This window comes from Nanorana parkeri, unplaced genomic scaffold (assembly GCF_000935625.1).
Source record: "Nanorana parkeri isolate BGI_ZX_2015 unplaced genomic scaffold, ASM93562v1 scaffold323, whole genome shotgun sequence".
NCBI classification, from domain to species: domain Eukaryota; kingdom Metazoa; phylum Chordata; class Amphibia; order Anura; family Dicroglossidae; genus Nanorana; species Nanorana parkeri.
The window spans coordinates 146,928-167,168 of NW_017306591.1; the positions used below are offsets into that span (position 1 = coordinate 146,928).

The following is a 20,241-nucleotide window of genomic DNA, read 5'->3' on the forward strand; positions in this document are numbered from 1 at the left end:
CGATGACGACGTGGAGGATAAAATCCAGACCTCGGTAATGCAGAATGGAGATCACAGGCGGCAGCCGAGCCAGGAGCACAACGAGGTCGACCACGGAGATTTTGAAATGGTGGTGAGAATTGTGTGTACTGGCCTGAGCAATGCTAACAACATTTAACATGGCAGCAAAAACGTCGCTATGAAGACATGACATTGTTTGATTTGTTGTCCCGCTAGTCGGAGTCGATGGTTCTGGAGAGCGCGGACAGCGTGAATAATGGAAACCCGTCGCCTCTGGAGGCTCTGTTGGCTGGTGCCGAAGGCTTCCCACCAATGCTGGACATCCCACCTGATGCCGATGATGAAACTATGGTGGAATTGGCGATTGCTCTCAGTCTGCAACAAGACCAGCAAGGTAGGTCATCCCTCCAGTGTAGGCTCATGCAACGTGGTCGGACATGGTGGCACCCATACCCTGGCATCAGCCTCCCATAGCTAAGAGCCTGTAAGCTGCTAAATCCATATAGTCGGCAGAAAGGCAGGGGGGCATGAAGGATGGACGGGTCAGTTCAACCAAGACATCATCAAGTGGAGTCTGGCTTAAATGTATGAGCAATAATGGAGACACCGGCACTCCAGGATGCAATGCAACAAACGTCTATTTATTGCATACAGATATTGCGCAATATCTGTATGCAATAAATAGACGCAATATATTGCGCAATATCTGTATGCAATAAATAGACGCAATATATTGCGCAATATCTGTATGCAATAAATAGACGCAATATATTGCGCAATATCTGTATGCAATAAATAGACGTTTGTTGCATCCTGGAGTGCCGGTTTCTCTATTTTTGCTCATGCTTGTGACGGCAGGCATCCGTTGACTACCGCTGCACCCGCTTATATATAAGGGACCCTGCGGTCAGGAGTGCGATGGGACTATGGACTCTGTGGCTACATGTATATCTCCTGTAGATCTCACAGTAATTCCTAGCTGTGCTCCCAACCACCTTGGGGGTGTTTCCTCACTACCGCATTCTCCACAACACAAAAACAACAAGTGGGGCCTTGCAATGGCTGCAGTTGGTGTGAGAACCTGAGCGTGCAAGAGCAGGGATCTCCTCCAGGTGATATAGCAAACCAGAAGGTGATTAAACTCTGTCACCATTATCTGGTTTGGTGGCCTTTCCAGCAACACAGGGCCCCCTGTGAGCAGAAATGTTGCACTTCACACACTCAAAGAAAAAGATCTGCTGCACTCCACGAACAATTCAATCACTGGGTAACTTTATTCATCGAGACAAGAGTCCCCCACGTGGAGTGCAGCTGGTCTTCTCCTTTGGATTTGAGCATTTTGTAGACCATAGGACGAGCCCCTGCTGGAGTTCAGTACCTGATCCTCTTTGAGGATGACCCAATTCAAGGCTTGGGAGCAGCAGACCCCATCATTTTGACATTTGTAAGACTTTTTGGAACATCCCTGCCAGTGGCGTAACTAGGTATCACAGGGCCCCATAGCAAAATTTTGTCTTGGGCCCCGTGATTGCTAGTTATGCCACTTGCAGAGCCCACCTGATATCCCAAACAGCTCACATGAGTGACCCTGCAGAGCCCACCATAGACTATCTATGGCAGGCTCTACGGGGTCTCAGATGGGCTGCACACCTATTACCTGTCAGCGCAATCTGCCTATGTGGTCCCCGGGCCCCTCTTCCGTCCCCGGGCCCCTCTTCCGTCCACTATGAAGACATGACATTGTTTGATTTGTTGTCCCGCTAGTCGGAGTCGATGGTTCTGGAGAGCGCGGACAGCGTGAATAATGGAAACCCGTCGCCTCTGGAGGCTCTGTTGGCTGGTGCCGAAGGCTTCCCACCAATGCTGGACATCCCACCTGATGCCGATGATGAAACTATGGTGGAATTGGCGATTGCTCTCAGTCTGCAACAAGACCAGCAAGGTAGGTCATCCCTCCAGTGTAGGCTCATGCAACGTGGTCGGACATGGTGGCACCCATACCCTGGCATCAGCCTCCCATAGCTAAGAGCCTGTAAGCTGCTAAATCCATATAGTCGGCAGAAAGGCAGGGGGGCATGAAGGATGGACGGGTCAGTTCAACCAAGACATCATCAAGTGGAGTCTGGCTTAAATGTATGAGCAATAATGGAGACACCGGCACTCCAGGATGCAATGCAACAAACGTCTATTTATTGCATACAGATATTGCGCAATATCTGTATGCAATAAATAGACGCAATATATTGCGCAATATCTGTATGCAATAAATAGACGCAATATATTGCGCAATATCTGTATGCAATAAATAGACGCAATATATTGCGCAATATCTGTATGCAATAAATAGACGTTTGTTGCATCCTGGAGTGCCGGTTTCTCTATTTTTGCTCATGCTTGTGACGGCAGGCATCCGTTGACTACCGCTGCACCCGCTTATATATAAGGGACCCTGCGGTCAGGAGTGCGATGGGACTATGGACTCTGTGGCTACATGTATATCTCCTGTAGATCTCACAGTAATTCCTAGCTGTGCTCCCAACCACCTTGGGGGTGTTTCCTCACTACCGCATTCTCCACAACACAAAAACAACAAGTGGGGCCTTGCAATGGCTGCAGTTGGTGTGAGAACCTGAGCGTGCAAGAGCAGGGATCTCCTCCAGGTGATATAGCAAACCAGAAGGTGATTAAACTCTGTCACCATTATCTGGTTTGGTGGCCTTTCCAGCAACACAGGGCCCCCTGTGAGCAGAAATGTTGCACTTCACACACTCAAAGAAAAAGATCTGCTGCACTCCACGAACAATTCAATCACTGGGTAACTTTATTCATCGAGACAAGAGTCCCCCACGTGGAGTGCAGCTGGTCTTCTCCTTTGGATTTGAGCATTTTGTAGACCATAGGACGAGCCCCTGCTGGAGTTCAGTACCTGATCCTCTTTGAGGATGACCCAATTCAAGGCTTGGGAGCAGCAGACCCCATCATTTTGACATTTGTAAGACTTTTTGGAACATCCCTGCCAGTGGCGTAACTAGGTATCACAGGGCCCCATAGCAAAATTTTGTCTTGGGCCCCGTGATTGCTAGTTATGCCACTTGCAGAGCCCACCTGATATCCCAAACAGCTCACATGAGTGACCCTGCAGAGCCCACCATAGACTATCTATGGCAGGCTCTACGGGGTCTCAGATGGGCTGCACACCTATTACCTGTCAGCGCAATCTGCCTATGTGGTCCCCGGGCCCCTCTTCCGTCCCCGGGCCCCTCTTCCGTCCCCGGGCCCCTCTTCCGTCCCCGGGCCCCTCACTGAGCTGTGTCAGTGACAGCCAGCACCCTGATATGCCATAGCGACCCAGGCGGCCCACACGGCATCAGAGGCCCGGGCCCCATAGCGGCCGCCTGGGTCGCTATGGCGATTGTTACGCCACTGATCCCTGCAGTTGCTGTCCAATTATTCCAAACAAAAACAAGACTTCCGAAATGCATCTGTATCTTTGAATGCTTGATTTAGTATGGCTCAGTATATGGCGGATAACCGGTCGCTTGTCTCATAGGGAGCAGCAGCAGTGCTCTGGGGCTCCAGAGTTTGGGACTGTCCGGGCAGGCCCCCAGCTCTTCATCCTTAGATGCCGGAACCTTGTCCGACACCACGGCATCAGGTAACTGAGGAATCGCCTCCCTGCTTCTTGCCGCTTTTGTATACTAACCGCATGGATAACCAGAAGCGTTGGCTGTGTGTGTGCGCCGATAAATGTCAGGGACAGAAGCTTGCCGCTGGGGTCTGTGCGTCGATCAGAGATTTTGTTTTTACCTGTAACAGCTCTCCTAATGCTTATAGCTCCAGCGTCAGACGATGAAGGAAGTACGGCCGCAACCGATGGTTCCACACTGCGCACCTCCCCAGCAGACCACGGAGGCAGCGTGGGTTCGGAGAGCGGGGGCAGTGCCGTGGACTCGGTGGCTGGTGAGCATAGTGGTACGTCTGGCACGTTCGGGGTTTAGAGAGCGAGAGAAATGTCGTGGTTACATTTTAAATGTTCCGCAGTTGTCCACTGCTGGTAGCAAAGATTCATATACGCATAGCAGACTTAAAGGGCATATCCAGGCCACCATTAAAATCAAGTCTCTGGACTATTGTGTAATGCAGGAAGCCTTTCACTTCATTTACTATACGTTTATATTAAAGGAGAACTCTGAGGGGGGTGCTTTTCACTCAGCCTCATAATCTGAGCCGACCTGTGACAATGAGACTGTCACAGGTCGGCTCAGTAGATCGGGAAGTGAGGGAACACATAGCGTCGCTCGCTCACTTCTCGATCTATCCCTGCAGAGCTGTGATGGTCACTCACGGCTCCCTGCAGGGATTCCCCGCTCTGATCCTCCAGCGCTGACTGGCTGAACGGACGGGGTAGGGGGCAGGCACAGCTGGCTCTGCCTCTGGATAGGCAGAGCCAGATGTCAATAACGCAGCTTGGTGGATCCAGACAGTAATGTCGGGATCCGTCCCGCCTGCTGTAGCTCCCTATATACTGAGCTTTGGGTGACGGGAGGACGCTAGTTTGTGTTTGTCCCCTGACCCTGAGGAGAACTATGGGGAAAAGCCCTAACCCCATAGTTCTCCTTTAAACTCAAATGTAGCCAGATCCAGCAGGCTTGTCACATGGCGCCTGGATGGGTATGCGGCCTATTACTTATTTATGGGCCTTGCAGTCTCCTCCTCATGCTGTATTGTGTGTGTTGTACAAAAACCAGGATCTACATTGGCTGTATGTAGACATTGGGGGGCCACAGGGGTTGCCTCTAGGAGGAGAGCTGGATATGTATGCCCCCTTCCTCTGTGGGTTATACCCCCTGCACAGGAAGGAAAGCCTTAGTTTTGTCATTAGTGCATTCTCAGAAGAAGGATTTTGCCAACTCTGTAGCCAGGTGTATGAGGGGGATTCCAGGTTCCCGAAGTCAGCTTAAAGCAGTGGTGGCGAACCTTGGCACTCCAGCTGTGCCAAAACTACAAATCCCATCATGCATCTGCCTCTGGGAGTTATGTCTGGCTGTCGGAGCCTTGCAATGCCTCATGGGACTTGTAGTTCCAAAACAGCTGGAGTGCCGAGGTTGGCCACCACTGGCTTAAAGCAATGCCATTGCTGACCTCTCTGAGAATGCTCCCTACCTGTGTGTCATGGGGATGCTTTGGCTTCAATACTTCACTGACCTGAAACAAGCATAGATATACAGAACGCCCATGTTACTCAGGCGTGCTCGCTTTCTGTGCAGCATAAAGCAAATTTAAAGAATATGCCTCCCCTAATTAAACTCGCCCTTCCCCTGTCACAAATCCATACTTGCCTCAATCCAATGGCCGTGGCCTCCTGGTATTCGTTTACATTCGGTGGCGCAAGTCTCCCTATCCTAGCCGCATCTGCGCATTACAGCCCCATAGACCTATCTACAAGTCTATAGGACTATAATACACATTGGGGGCCGGAATGTACACGCATACTGGGGGCCGGAATGTACACGCATACCGGGGGCCACAGTCGTCAGAACAAGAGAAGTATGCATCTGCGAAGGGGGAGTGTAGGTTAGGTCAGGTTAAAGGGGCAGAAGTGAGAAGTGCGCATTGTTTTAGGTGCACTTATCCTTTAAAAGGCATTTTAGGCTGCTATTATGTGCAATATCCGTGTCATGGAAGCCATTGTGTGTGCCATGTTACATGGGTTGCCTATGTACTATGTGAGTTTTTCACGCTAGTCTTGGAGCCGCCTGAGGTTCGTGTAGGTAGTTTTTAGTATGCGCCGGTGTTAATGCCGGTGAGAGAAGATCTCCTGGCACAACCATTGCTGGACCTGTTGTCTCTCTTTTAGTCTCAGGCCGGAGCAGTGCCTATGGGGACACCACAGTTGAAGGTCATCCTACGGGGCCCGGCAGCATCAGTTCCAGCACCGGGGCAATCAGCACCACGACTGGACAGCATGAAGGAGAATGTTCGGAAGGAGAGGGAGAGAATGAAGGAGACGTGCACACCAGCAACAGGTTTGTACTGTCCTCAGACTGTCCTTATTTTTAGATTTTCACAGGCGGCAGTTAGGTCTCCTTCCCTACGAGACAGGACCGTTGCTGTGTATCAGAGCTGTGTAAATCACAGGACTGGGTGGGCTTTGCCATGTGAAACGGCCCTTATATGTGTATAATCTGTGTATTAGATGCATAGTTTGCCTGAAGTTCAACTGTAATGATGCAATTTATTCCTCGTTTTCAACAGTCCTAGTCCACGATATTACCCTTGGCAGCTTGTCCTGCCATCAATGCTCCATGGGGTTTATAGATCATCTCAAATAGACCAGATGGATGTGCAGGCCAGGAATGCCGAGTACCACCTGGATTACGATCTTTCAGAACCTTTATAAAGTTTTGGAAGTGATTATATCACTTGGCGTACACTCATTATACTTCTGGAACTTGAGTGTCTGCAGAACATTGGAAGGGGTATAGTTGCTTGTCCCACTCCATTCAGCTCTTCCCCAATGAAATGTAGGCACTAGAGACCTGTCTGTAGCTTGTTGCTATCCTTTATGGAGTGCACTTTTGTTGCAGGTGGATGCACGATAAGGCGTTCCACTTGTACATTATATCTCTTGTATACAGTTTCTGAAGAGTGCTGAAAGTTTTCTTTTAGTTCTCATTTCCTTGCAGTTGCTCTGTCACTGCATAAGACCGGTGAGGGTTATTGGGAGAGTATAGCCCCTAAGGCAGTGGTTCTCAACCTTTTCTATGTCTGGGACCCCTTGGTTACATTTGCCAGGTTGTGGTGACCCCCAATGGTAAAATTTAGGAATGCACCAATACTAGTATCTGCGTGGCCAGTGTGGGCTCATGTGAGCTCAATGGGGCTCTCTCGCGGTCAATGGGGCTCTCTCGCGGTCAATGGGGCTATCTCGCGGTCAAACCGGCATTCAACTCCCGCCCGCTCCCCTCTCTTTGATCCTCCTCGGCTGCCGGTGCTGCAGCGCCATCTAGCGGCGTGGCTGGAGAACTGACACTGCTGTTCTAGGAGGTGGCTGAGGAGCCTCTCACCTAGCGCAGCACAAAGCATGTGGTGCCCACCTCAACAGTGGGTTGTGACCCACTTTTGGATCGCGACCCACAGGTTGAGAACCACTGCCCTAAGGGGAGGTAAAGCTCCTTGGTGCCCATCCTCCTGTAGCTGGGGTTTAATCTTCTGGTGTTTGCTATGAGGAAAGGACTAGGATGTGGTTCTAGACTGACGATTAGTCACTTGTATCTCCTCTTACATCCCACTTTTAGACTTCATATGGTCCGCCTGATGCTCCTAGAGCGTCTTCTTCAGTCCATGCACAACCTGAGAAGTGTAGGTGGTGTCCGCGCCATCCCGTACATGCAGGTAAGGAGGGCGTTTGGTTGACCTGTCAGCATTTTGCCTTGTACAGGGTGCATCTCAACGTGACTGAGAAACTCTACAATGTTTTCCCCCCAGGTGGTGCTGATGTTGACGGCTGATCTGGATGGGGAAGATGAGAAGGATAAAGGGGCGCTGGATAATCTCCTGTCCCAACTCATCGCTGAGCTTGGATTGGACAAAAAGGTAACAAAGCGGTAAACACTCAAAATCAAGTTCGCAGTTTAATTTTATTGGTTCGTTCACACTTCAATCTGTCCGTCCCAGGATGTCTCCAGAAAGAACGAACGCACCCCTCTCAATGAAGTCCATCTCGTTGTCATGAGGCTACTCAGCGTCTTTATGTCCAGAACTAAATCCGGCTCCAAGTCATCCATCTGTGAGGTGAGCAAAGTGCAGTTTAATGGATGTAGGTCTCTGTGAGCGCGCCTGGCTGAATTATTCTTAAATTCTGTGTAGCTTTGTGATTGTTTGGGGGGGGGGGGGGGTCTGGAATTGAGGGTCTTACATTGTTCCGTCACGACAAGTAACGCAAGTAAAATGTGCACCGGAAGGTGACTGGAGATGACGTATGAAGCTGGTTGTTGTACTCGTCCATTCACACGATATTCCCTCTCCTCTGCCTATAGTCCTCCTCCCTGATATCCAGTGCCACCGCCACGGCCTTGCTGAGCTCCGGCGCAGTGGATTATTGCCTCCACGTTCTCAAGTCTCTGCTGGATTACTGGAAGAGCCAACAGAGTGACGAGGAGCCCGTGGCCTCCAGCCAACTCCTGAAACCTCACACCACATCGTCCCCACCTGACATGAGCCCATTCTTCCTGCGGCAGTACGTCAAGGTAAGTACAAAGGGATTTCGGAGAGCCTCATTATCACAAATGTCTCATCAACTGCATAGTGTAACTTCTAATTTGCAGCTTCCTTCTAGTTATAGATAGCCGGTGATACTGCCATGTTGAGGGGGGGAAGGTTATCTGTGGTGGTCACTGTTAAACCCTTAATTTTGATGCCACTCAGCGCTGGCCACGCGTAGTTCCATGGCACTGTGATTGACAGCTTAGCACTGTCCACATTGCCTGGAGGAAACAGTGAGTGGGGCCACATAGGCAGTTCAAGTGTGCACCCTATGTTTAATAGAAGTGACCTAGGTGGCCCTTCTCCCGGATCTGGCGGCCTGAAAAGGAGGGCGAGTGGTACACTTAAATGGAATAAACACCTATTTTTCCTGATGCTGTAGTTGTCCTGCTCAGAGTTGCGCCTCCCCAACGCGTGTAATACTCCTTTAATAGAGCAGGTCTCCTCAGTTTTGAGCAGGATTTTGTCAGTGTTTGTGGTGTGTGAATTTACAGCCGTATTGGATCGTACACCCTTTAATGCATATTGTGCTTATTCCTGATCTAGGGCCACGCCGCAGATGTTTTCCAGGCCTACACCCAGCTGCTCACAGAGATGGTTCTCCGTCTGCCTTACCAGATAAAGAAGATTGCAGACACCAACTCCAGAATCCCAGCACCTGTCTTTGACCATTCCTGGTTCTACTTCCTGTCTGAGGTCTGTAAAGAGAGCACAACCCTGATATAAATGATTGATGTCTGTCTGTGTTATTGGTCTTTTGGAGAAGCGTGTCCGTTCTGGAAGGGTCAATGTGGAGGATATAGGAGCAAAGCTGAAAAAAGGGTAGAATGTGCAGGAGAGCAGTGCGGAGGGTATGATGGGCAGTATGTGCAGGAGAGCAGTGCGGAGGGTATGATGGGCAGTATGTGCAGGAGAGCAGTGCGGAGGGTATGATGGGCAGTATGTGCAGGAGAGCAGTGCGGAGGGTATGATGGGCAGTATGTGCAGGAGAGCAGTGCGGAGGGTATGATGGGCAGTATGTGCAGGAGAGCAGTGCGGAGGGTATGATGGGCAGTATGTGCAGGAGGGTATGATGGGTAATATGTGCAGGAGGGCAGTGTGGAGGGTATGATGGGCAGGAGGGCAGTGCGGAGGGTATGCTGGGCAGTATGTGCAGGAGGGCAGTGTGGAGGGTATGATGGGCAGTATGTGCAGGAGGGTATGATGGGTAATATGTGCAGGAGGGCAGTGTTGGTGGTATGATGAGCAGTATGTGCAGGAGAGCAGTGTGGAGGGTATGATGATGGGCAATATGTGCAGGAGGGTATGATGAGCAATATGTGCAGGAGGGCAGTGTGGAGGGTATGATGTGCAGGATGGTATGATGGGTAATATGTGCAGGAGGGTATGATGGGCAATATGTGCAGGAGGGCAGTGCGGAGGGTATGATGTGCAGGAGGACAGTGCGGAGTGTATGATGATCAGTATGTGCAGGAGGGCAGTGTGGAGGGTATGATGGGTAATATGTGCAGGAGGGTATGATGGGTAATATGTGCAGGAGGGTATGATGGGTAATATGTGCAGGAGGGTATGATGGGTAGTATGTGCAGGAGGGTATGATGGGCAGTATGCGCAGGATGGTATGATGGGCAGTATGTGCAGGAGGGCAGTGTGGAGGGTATGATGGGCAATATGTGCAGGAGGGTATGATAAGCAATATGTGCAGGAGGGTATGATAAGCAATATGTGCAGGAGGGTATGATGGGTAATATGTGCAGGAGGGTATGATGGGCAGGAGGGTATGATGGGCAGGATGGTATGATGGGTAATATGTGCAGGAGGGTATGATGGGCAATATGTGCAGGAGGGCAGTGCGGAGGGTATGATTTGCGGAGGGTATGATGGGCAGTATGTGCAGGAGGGCAGTGCGGAGGGTATGATGGGCAATATGTGCAGGAGAGGAGTGTGGAGGGCATGATGATGGATAGTTTGTGCAGGAAAGCAGTGCGGAGGGTGACGGGCAGTGTTGCCCGCTGTGACAGTGGGCAGTCTATCTCTGCCAGTGTAGGTTTATACAGCATGCTTATGTTGCATCACCTTGCTTTCCACAGTATCTAATGATTCAGCAGACGCCATTTGTTCGCCGCCAAGTTAGGAAGCTCCTCTTGTTTATTTGTGGCTCAAAAGAGAAGTATCGCCAGCTGCGTGATCTGCACACACTGGATTCCCATGTCCGCGGTATCAAGAAGTTGTTGGAGGAGCATGGCATCTTCCTGCGAGCCGGGGTGGTGATAGCGAGCTCTGGATCTGCGCTGCAGTATGACACGCTGATTAACCTGGTAAGAGATGGGAGGGGAATTTTGGTTACAGAATCTCATTTGGTGCAGACTTTGGTGTATTAACAGATTACTTTGTTACAGATGGAACATCTCAAAGCCTGCGCTGAAATTGCATCCCAGAGAACTGTAAACTGGCAGAAGTTCTGCATCAAAGATGACTGTAAGTTCAAGCCTTGGGTCGGTTAATCTGGGGGGGGTGGGACACAATATATTAACCTTTTATATCAAAAAGGTCAGCTGACCAGTCTAACAGCTAAATTCAAGGTTTACATATATAGTTTTAATTTCTTTTCCTACCAAAGAATAGCTAGATTGGTAAGAAGCTTAAGAAGTTTCTGGTTCAGCTTGGCAGCTCCTATTGTCACTTCTTTTCCTCCGGTCAGAGGCGGCACATGAGCCCTCTCTGAACCCTGACCCCGCAGGACTCCATTAGCTATCAGCGACCTGAAGAATGGCGCATTACCAATATGCGGATGTGTACTGCAGGAATTAATCTTCTTGGTGACTTTTGTTTCCCATCAGCCGTACTCTACTTCCTGCTCCAAGTCAGCTTCTTGGTGGATGAAGGGGTGTCTCCGGTGCTGCTGCAGCTGCTGTCCTGCGCCCTGTGCGGCAGCAAAGTCGTCTCCGCAGCTTCATCCTCTGCTTCCTCCAGTGCTCCGTCCTCTGGCCAATCTGGATCACAGACCAAGTCTTCCACCAAGAAGAGTAAGAAAGAGGAAAAAGAGAAAGAGAAGGACGGTAGGTCCCATAGAGGCTGGACATGGCTGCTGGTAAGGACATCTGACTTTTGAACCCGGTCTCAGGAAACCGTTTAATGTCTTTTTCAGGTGAGGGCTCGAACAGCCAGGAAGAGCAGCTGTGCACCGCCCTCGTCAACCAGCTAAACAAATTTGCTGATAAAGAGACTTTGATCCAGTTCCTCCGCTGCTTCCTTCTCGAGTCAAACGCTTCATCCGTTCGCTGGCAGGCTCACTGCTTAGCTTTGCATATCTACAGGTCAGTAGGGTCATCTCGGGTCCAATTCAGAATAGGTTTAGTCACGGTCAGGGGGATGCATATTGGAGATGTGGGGTTATAGTTCCTTCCTTTTATATAAAGTTAAGTAGCGTTTACCATATTTGTTTGTCCCAGGAATTCCAACAAGGCCCAGCAGGAGCTTCTCCTGGACTTGATGTGGTCCATTTGGCCGGAGCTCCCAGCCTACGGACGCAAAGCTGCCCAGTTTGTGGATCTGCTCGGATATTTCTCCTTGAAGACACCGCAGACGGAGAAGAAGGTAATGACTAACACGCGGAGTTGTCTGTGATTTATCTGTGTCGGCAGCTGTACAGTCCGAGACACTTTATTTCATTTCTCAGTTTAAGGAATATTCGCAAAAAGCTGTTGAGATTCTCCGAACCCAAAACCACATCCTGACCAACCACCCCAACTCCAATATATACAAGTAAGCAATGCTTGGCTCTTACCCCCTGAACCTGTACGGAGGGATTGATAGTTGACGTCGTCATGTGCATTTGGCAACTCATTGGTCTCCTTTATCTTCCAGCACCCTCTCTGGCTTGGTGGAGTTTGATGGGTATTACCTGGAAAGTGACCCATGTCTTGTGTGTAACAATCCCGAGGTTCCATTTTGTGTAAGTATAATATCTACCGTGTTTCCCCGAAAATAAGACCGTGCCTTATATTTTTTTTTTCTACGAAAAAAGACACTAGGTCTTATTTTCGGGGTAGGTCTTATATTACAGAAACCCCTGAAGATAGTGCTAGGTCTTATTTTCGGGGTAGGTCTTACTTTCGGGGAAACACGGTAGTTTTGCAAACCAGCCCTCTTTATGCGTGGCAAAGTTACAACCAATCATATGCTCAGCAATGTGTCTGCACCTCCAATGCTGACATGTCTGTCTCTGTCTGTCTGAGGGGTGCTGACCTTTTCAAGGCCCGGGGCAATTGTTTTTTTACAAAAGTTTTTGTTTTTATATCTGAACAGAACATTAAACTGTCATCCATTAAAGTGGACACCCGCTACACCACCACGCAGCAAGTGGTCAAACTCATCGGCAGCCACACGATCAGCAAGGTCACCGTCAAAATTGGAGATTTAAAACGCACCAAGATGGTCCGAACCATTAACCTGTACTACAACAACCGCACTGTCCAGGCCATCGTGGAGCTCAAAAACAAGTGAGTCTTCTAAAAGCTTTTGTTACAGGTGAAACTCGAATAATTAGAATATCGTGCAAAAGTAATTGCTGCAAAAGGGGCCCAAACCAAGTACTGAGTACATATGCATGCTTGTACTTTTCAGAGGTCCGATATTGTTCTATGTACAATCCTTGTTTTATTGATTGCATGTAATAATCTACTTTTTTGAGGTTGTGGATTTGGGGTTCTTGGGGTTTCCATGAGCTGTAAGCCATAATCATCACAATGATGACAAATCACGGCTTGAACTATCTCGCTTTGCATGTAATGAGTCTCTCTCATATATTAGTTTCACCGCATAAGTTGCATTAGTGAAATAAATGAACTTTGCACGATATTCTAATTCGAGTTTCACCTGTATATGATAAGAGGGAGTCTGCAATAGGGTATAAAAAGGAAATGTGATAAAGTCCCAAACTGGGTGGTTGTTGCAAGAACCATACCTATTGTAAAGAGCGAGAGTGTAGGGGACGGGAGTGTATGGAGCGGAGGGTTCTGGAATGAGAGGAGTCAGATTGGGTTCTCTGGATCTGGTGGGGGTGAAGCGGGTCCTCTGGAGTAAGTAGCTGGAATGGATAATGGTGGAGTGGCAGTCTCCGGAATGATGGATGGAACAGCAGCTTCTGCAACTAATAAGGGTGGAGTAGAGTCTTCTGGAGTTAATGAGGGGTGGGCGTCTCTGAAGCAATAAGTGGTGCATGGGGGCCTGTGGAGCCAATCGTAGCATGGGCATTTGGTGTTGATGAGGTTGGAATTGGGGTCCTTTTGGAGTAATTGAAGGCTGAAGCGAGGGCCTCTGGATCTGGTGAGGGTGTAGTAGCAGCGTCTCGAGTAAGGGATACAGCGGGCACTTCTGAAGCTATTGAATGCGAGTCTGGTCTTCTGGAGTAAATGAAGATAAGAGCGGGGCCTTTAGAGCAAGTGAGGGTGGTGCGGCTCATAGTTGTGGTGTGTGGGGGGGGGGGGGGGCGCGCCTCCTTGCGATCTGTATCCAGAAAAAGGAAACTCTTAGTAACTTGGTTCCATCTTCCTTCGCTTTGGCAGGCCTGCTCGCTGGCACAAAGCTAAAAAGGTTCAGCTGACTCCCGGACAGACAGAGGTGAAGATCGACCTTCCCCTCCCCATCGTTGCCTCCAACTTGATGATTGAGTTTGCAGATTTCTATGAGAACTACCAGGCTTCCTCGGAGACCCTGCAATGCCCGCGTTGTAGCGCTTCAGTGCCAGCCAATCCTGGCGTCTGTGGAAACTGTGGAGAGAATGTGTACCAGTGCCACAAGTGCAGGTCAGTGCCCCGCCAGTCGCCGTGTAACACTTGCTGTGTCTCTCGCTGCTCCTCAGACATTTGTTTACAATCTCAGTCTCCTTTTTAGATCCATTAATTACGATGAAAAAGATCCGTTTTTGTGCAACGCCTGCGGCTTCTGCAAGTACGCCCGCTTTGACTTCATGCTGTTCGCCCGGCCCTGCTGTGCTGTAGACCCCATTGAGAATGAGGAGGATCGGAAGAAGGTCAGTCCCTGGCTCACTTGCCCCTAGTGCATTGCAGATAGGTGATGCTGTGTATACAGAGAGAGATGGGAAATGGAAAGAAGCTCCTTTATCTTTAATATATCGAGAGGGGTCTGAAAATCTACAGAGATTTGTTTACTGGCTGCTAAGATTACAGCTGTACTCCCGATGAACTAATACACAGATAAAATACATATATGGGGGCTGTTTCCCTGCCAAAGGATTTGTATGCGTGTCCAACCAGTTCTGAGATTACACAGCCAGATAAAAGACACTGATTTCTCTCTCATGATTGGACAGAGAAAGAGCAGCAGCAGACTCATGATGTGATCCATCTACTCAGTCTGCTCTTTCCTCCTATCGTTATTTTCCTTGTCAACACATTTGCATGCAGCACACCTGACCGGTTCCATCCTTCCCCTTCCCTTTTGCAAGAAGTGGATTCAGACACTTGCGCTGGTTTACATTTAATAAAGTAATTGTGTTGATGTATTAATGAATACAGAGCTGCATGTTTGCAATCGGTGTCTTTTAGGACTGCGGAAATTAACGATTAATTACCCGATTAATCGTTAACATTTTTGATCGATTAAAATTCTTTTGATCAATAATGAAAACACTCACCTCGGAGATCCGGTGACGTCACGGACATCGACGCCACCGGACTCCTCCCCCTTCCCCAAATGGCTCCGTCGGCTAACGAAGGGAAGGGGGGAGGAGTCCGGTGACGTCGATGTCTGTGACGTCACCGGACTCCTCCCACCCCCCTTCCCTTCGTTAGCAGACGGGGCCACTTGGGCCGGTGATCTGTCGACACTTATCGAGTTCTGCGACCGCCCAAGAAACTTGTCCTGCACGAGCGCCAGCATACACATACAGCACAGCAATGAAGTCATAAAATGAACTAGGATCACACTAATACAGCACGTTATTATTCTGAGTTGCCCCACTCAAGCGGCGGCCATATTGAGTGGGGCACATGAGATTAATAACGTGCTGGATGAGTGTGATCCTAGTTCATTTTATTCATTGCTGTGCTGTATGTGTATAGGCCAATGTAGTTGGATCTGGATGGGCGTTATAATCAAAATGAATCGATTAAAAAAAAAAAATTTGATCGAACATGAAAATTTTAACCAGTAACAGCCCTAGTGTCCTTTTAGGTCTTCGTTATTGCGTTTTACAGTTTTATACACGTCCGAAATAATTGAGCTTGTTTTTCAACGTGTGTTTTCATGGTTAGGCTGTGACGAACATAAACACTTTGCTGGACAAAGCTGACCGCGTCTATCACCAACTGATGGGCCACCGACCGCAGCTGGAGAATCTTCTGTGTAAAGTCAACGAAGCGGCTCCTGAGAAGCCCCAGGTAGGTTCCCTTGTGACCGGCCGCACGTATGGCACCGCGTCTCCCTTCCAGAGGATTTGTCTTGATTTTGGGTTTTGTCTCTCAGGATGATTCAGCCAACGCCGGAGGGATCGGCTCTACGTCAGCCAGTGTGAATCGTTATATACTGCAGCTGGCGCAGGAATACTGCGGGGACTGCAAGAACTCATTCGATGAGCTTTCCAAGATCATACAGGTAACACGGGAGTAGAAGCACCAAAACTCCACAAACTTACTGAAAAGTTTCCATTTCTCCAAAATCTAGAAAAAGGGCTCTTTTTATGTCCCAATCCGACGCCTATATTTTTCTTCTCAGAAAGTCTTTGCCTCTCGGAAGGAGCTTTTGGAGTACGATTTGCAGCAGAGAGAAGCCGCCACCAGGTCCTCGCGCACCACTGTGCAGCCCACGTTCACCGCCAGCCAATACAGATCCTTGTCTGTTCTCGGCTGCGGCCACACCTCTTCCACCAAGTGCTACGGCTGCGCTTCGGCCGTGACCGAGCACTGCATCACTCTGCTCCGCGCCCTGGCCACCAACAGCACCATACGCCACATCCTGGTATCCCAGGGCCTCATCCGGGAACTGTTTGACTACAATCTCCGCCGCGGACCAGCAGCCATGCGAGATGAGGTGCGCCAGGTCATGTGTCTCCTTACCAGGTAGGATCAGGCCTCCCGGGTTTCTAGATCTGTCGATTTATATCATGATGATTTTCAGCCATTGGCTTACTCTTGTGCTTCACCTTCCAGGGACAATCCAGAAGCCACTCAGCAGCTGAATGGTTTGATTATTGGGAAAGTGTCGACGGCGCTGAAAGGGCACTGGGCAAATCCAGACCTGGTAAGAATACGCTTTGTCCTCCTTGAATTTCCCCTCCATGAATAAGTGTTTTGTTCTGGAGTTTTACTCTTATCTGAGAAGTCTTATCAGACGAATACTTCATGGATCCCAACACTTGTGTTCCAGGCCAGCAGTCTGCAGTACGAGATGCTGCTTCTCACAGACTCCATCTCCAAGGAAGACAGCTGCTGGGAGCTGCGCCTTCGCTGCGGTGAGTGCCCAGGCCTGAATAACGGTGAAGGGAAACACTCGGTGCTGAGCAATGCTGATAGAACTCTGGGAGTATTGTGTATCCTCTACATGAAACACCGAAAATACCGAATGAACCCGCCACACACTACTTTACACTGAAACATATTTCTAGCAAACTTTTGCAATAAACAGGGATTCTGGGTTCATATATATTGCAATACATGTTCAAGCTGGCCGACTGTGTCAAAGTGATCCCCCCCCCCCCTCTGGCCGACCGGGTCAGGGTGATCCCCCACCCCTTGCTAAGGGCACCATGTACGGGAGCATTGCCACTATTAAATTGAACTCTTCACCCAGAAGTGAATTCTGGGGTGAATCCTGTGTTTTGCCAGCACAGCTCATAGCTATGGGTTCATTTCATTTGCATATTTTTACAGATCACAGATACCTTTTTATTATTATGATTGTAGTTCTTATTAGATATGTCATATTAAGGGATCTCATTCTCTGCCGCAGCTCTCAGCCTCTTCCTGATGGCCGTGAACATTAAGACTCCAGTCGTGGTGGAGAATATCACTTTGATGTGTCTGAGAATCCTGCAGAAGCTTATCAAACCACCAACAGCTACTAGCAAGAAGAATAAGGTAAAATCCCTCGTATGCCTAAATCTCTTCCTGCATCCGTTATGTACAGACCACACTGCTTTTACCCCTTACGGCGACATGTCTCATTGCCTTGTTAGGGCAAAGTGACCCCACCTCCTGGTAGCCCCCTTCCTGTATTGTCCACTCTCCCTTGCTCTATGGGAGTGACAGAGCTGGGCTTCTTGGTGTGGGTCGTGTGACCTTCCCCGCCCCGTGTGTCCTTCTCCCCGGCCCCGTGTGTCCTTCTCCCCGGCCCCGTGTGACAGTACTAATTTTAATTGTTAACCGTACTTGTACTGATGTCTTCTACCCTCCCTTTTTTTTTTCTTTGAACCCTTCCCCCTTGTCACTTATCCCAACGTCTGTTATTGCAGGATGTTCCCATTGAATCTGTGACCACAGTGAAGCCATACAGCAATGAGATCCATGCGCAGGCCCAGCTCTGGCTCAAGAGGGATCCCAAAGCGTCATACGAGGCCTGGAAGAAATGTCTGCCCGCCAGAGGTATCGCTTCCTGTCTTGTTTTGTACTTTCATCCCCATTGATATGCACAGGTTCGGCCAGACTGCAGGAGAGCAGCAGCTCTGAGATGCGGCACAGGATGTGTCGAGGATTGTTATTGAAGAAAACAATGACAGGTGTTTGATGCACGGAGCGGACGTCAATTCACGTTTACAATTCTATATGCCAAATTAGTCATTTTTGGGCAGCCATTTTCATTGATACAATGTCACTTAGTGGGCGAGCTCCGTGCTCATTGAACATTAGTTATGCTGATTCAGTGTTCAATGAGAAAGCAGAGAGGTGGCACAGGAAGCTGCATTGCTGAACCAGGAAGGTAAGTCGTATAATCGGGAAGTACTGGTGTCACTCACCTGGCTGTACAGCATGGACAATGTGTGTGAATCATGAGACTGGCTACACAGAGTAACGGATCCTTTTGGAAATGTCATTTCTCTATGGAGCTTTCACATGTAACTGTTCCCTGACATTTCCTTCTTCCTTTGACAGGAGTTGACACCTGCGGGAAAACCCTGAGCAAAGAGGAGCTCCGGCATCTGTATCTGCAGGAGAAATACTCGTGGAAGTGGAAGCAATTCCTGAGCAGGAAGGGGAAGAGGCCAACTCCTCTGGATCTTAAACTCGGACATAACAACTGGCTGAGACAGGTGAGCGCCCGGCATTCCAGTACAGCTCGCCGCTACTGCTTGTGGTGGCATTTCTGTGCTCCTGCCATGTCTGCAGGCGTGTGCGCAGATGCTCCTGCCATGTCTGCAGGTGTGTGCGCAGATTCAGCCTGTTCATCCTTCTTTGCAGGTGTTGTTCACCCCGGCCACCCAGGCAGCGCGGCAGGCCGCCTGCACCATCGTGGAAGCCCTGGCCACAATCCCGAGCCGCAGACAGCAAGTCCTGGATCTTCTTACCAGGTCAGTGTGGCCCCGCTTGTCAGGACTAGCAGGTTTGGTCCAGATGCTGTACAGCCCATCCTCCATTACTATGGGCAATGCATTTATCCCCCGCCCCACCCCCCTGCCATATTTGTAATGTCACTTCTTCTTCATGGGGCATCGTATAAACAAGCTTGACTATGTTTCTCCTTTTCCGTCGTGCAGTTATTTGGACGAGCTGAGCTTGGCTGGCGAATGTGCCGCCGAGTATCTGGCCTTGTATCAGAAGCTCATCAAGCCGGCTCATTGGAAGGTGTATCTCGCTGCGCGGGGCGTCCTGCCTTATGTCGGGAATCTCATCACCAAGGTAACTGCAGCTCAGCAGATTGACGGTTATCAGTATGGTTGTCATTTTAAAGCCGAAGTCCAAACAAATGGGTACAAATACAGATTAATTACATCTATAGGGGCTGTCTTACCTGCCAAAGGAGTTGTATTTCTGCCCATCCAGTCCTGAGACTTCCACAGCTCTAACGTAGAGCACAGCCCTGCCTGGCTTTTCTCATTTAAAGATCTTGTCCCTCCCCGAGCCTGTGATTGGACAATGAAAAGTAATGGTGGATTAATGACTACAAAGCCGCATTACTTTCAGTCTTCTATCTTCCTGGAGCTCGGCTTTAAATAAATGACATGCATGTGGAATGGACATGTTGGAATGGACAAGCGTGTTTTGCTTGGTGCTGTTAATGAAGCCATTACCCCCCTATAGTATAGAGTCCGATTGCAGATATGTAATAACGGCGTGCTTTGATTGCTTCTAGGAAATCGCTCGACTTTTGGCCCTGGAGGAGGCGACTCTCAGTACCGACTTGCAGCAGGGCTACGCCTTGAAAAGCCTCACAGGTAAGGCCATCCGGGCTTGGTGTATAGTACATCCGGGCTTGGTGTATAGTACATCCGGGCTTCCTGTATAGTACATCCGAGCGATCCACCATCCACAGATCTCCAATATACTCCATATGAAAGCCTTTACCAGTGACCGTTCAATATGCCGGACCCCTTCCCACCACATCCCCCGCACCTTTACTGGGGGTGTCACAATGGGAGCCCCATACCTGGTGGTATTGCACAGTCATGTTCTATTCCCACAATGGATTTTCTCTTCCACTTTCAGGCCTCTTATCCTCGTTTGTGGAAGTTGAGTCCATTAAGCGTCACTTCAAGAGCCGCTTGGTGGGCACAGTGCTGAACGGCTACCTGTGCCTGAGGAAACTTGTGGTGCAGAGGACCAAACTGATCGATGAGACGCAGGACATGTTGCTGGAGATGCTGGAAGACATGACAACAGGTGACAACTGATCCTCATTGTGTGCCGTCATTCTCTGCAGGGGAGGGCGGCCATTGCAGGGGAGGGCGGCCATTGCAGGGGAGGGCGGCCATTGCAGGGGAGGGCAGCCATTGCTGAGGGCTGCCGTTGCAGGGAGGGGCCG

General features: G+C 49.6%; 1 protein-coding gene across 1 annotated transcript in view; it reads left to right on the forward strand.

The window, feature by feature from the left end:
* UBR4 (ubiquitin protein ligase E3 component n-recognin 4) overlaps positions 1-20,241 on the forward strand; it is a 103,213-nt gene that overhangs the window by 63,965 nt on the left and 19,007 nt on the right. Inside the window, 32 exon segments of the mRNA XM_018558168.1 lie at positions 1-112; positions 217-394; positions 3,551-3,655; positions 3,817-3,972; positions 5,858-6,026; positions 7,299-7,395; positions 7,489-7,596; positions 7,678-7,794; positions 8,040-8,249; positions 8,812-8,961; positions 10,356-10,583; positions 10,665-10,743; positions 11,106-11,324; positions 11,414-11,582; positions 11,718-11,862; positions 11,945-12,030; positions 12,133-12,220; positions 12,574-12,767; positions 13,833-14,072; positions 14,161-14,299; positions 15,543-15,668; positions 15,754-15,882; positions 16,003-16,346; positions 16,437-16,527; positions 16,654-16,738; positions 17,236-17,363; positions 17,738-17,867; positions 18,375-18,532; positions 18,681-18,790; positions 18,977-19,118; positions 19,573-19,654; positions 19,926-20,099. The exon segment at positions 1-112 is cut by the window's left edge and continues 46 nt beyond it. Coding sequence (XP_018413670.1) covers positions 1-112; positions 217-394; positions 3,551-3,655; positions 3,817-3,972; positions 5,858-6,026; positions 7,299-7,395; positions 7,489-7,596; positions 7,678-7,794; positions 8,040-8,249; positions 8,812-8,961; positions 10,356-10,583; positions 10,665-10,743; positions 11,106-11,324; positions 11,414-11,582; positions 11,718-11,862; positions 11,945-12,030; positions 12,133-12,220; positions 12,574-12,767; positions 13,833-14,072; positions 14,161-14,299; positions 15,543-15,668; positions 15,754-15,882; positions 16,003-16,346; positions 16,437-16,527; positions 16,654-16,738; positions 17,236-17,363; positions 17,738-17,867; positions 18,375-18,532; positions 18,681-18,790; positions 18,977-19,118; positions 19,573-19,654; positions 19,926-20,099 — 4,688 coding nt within the window.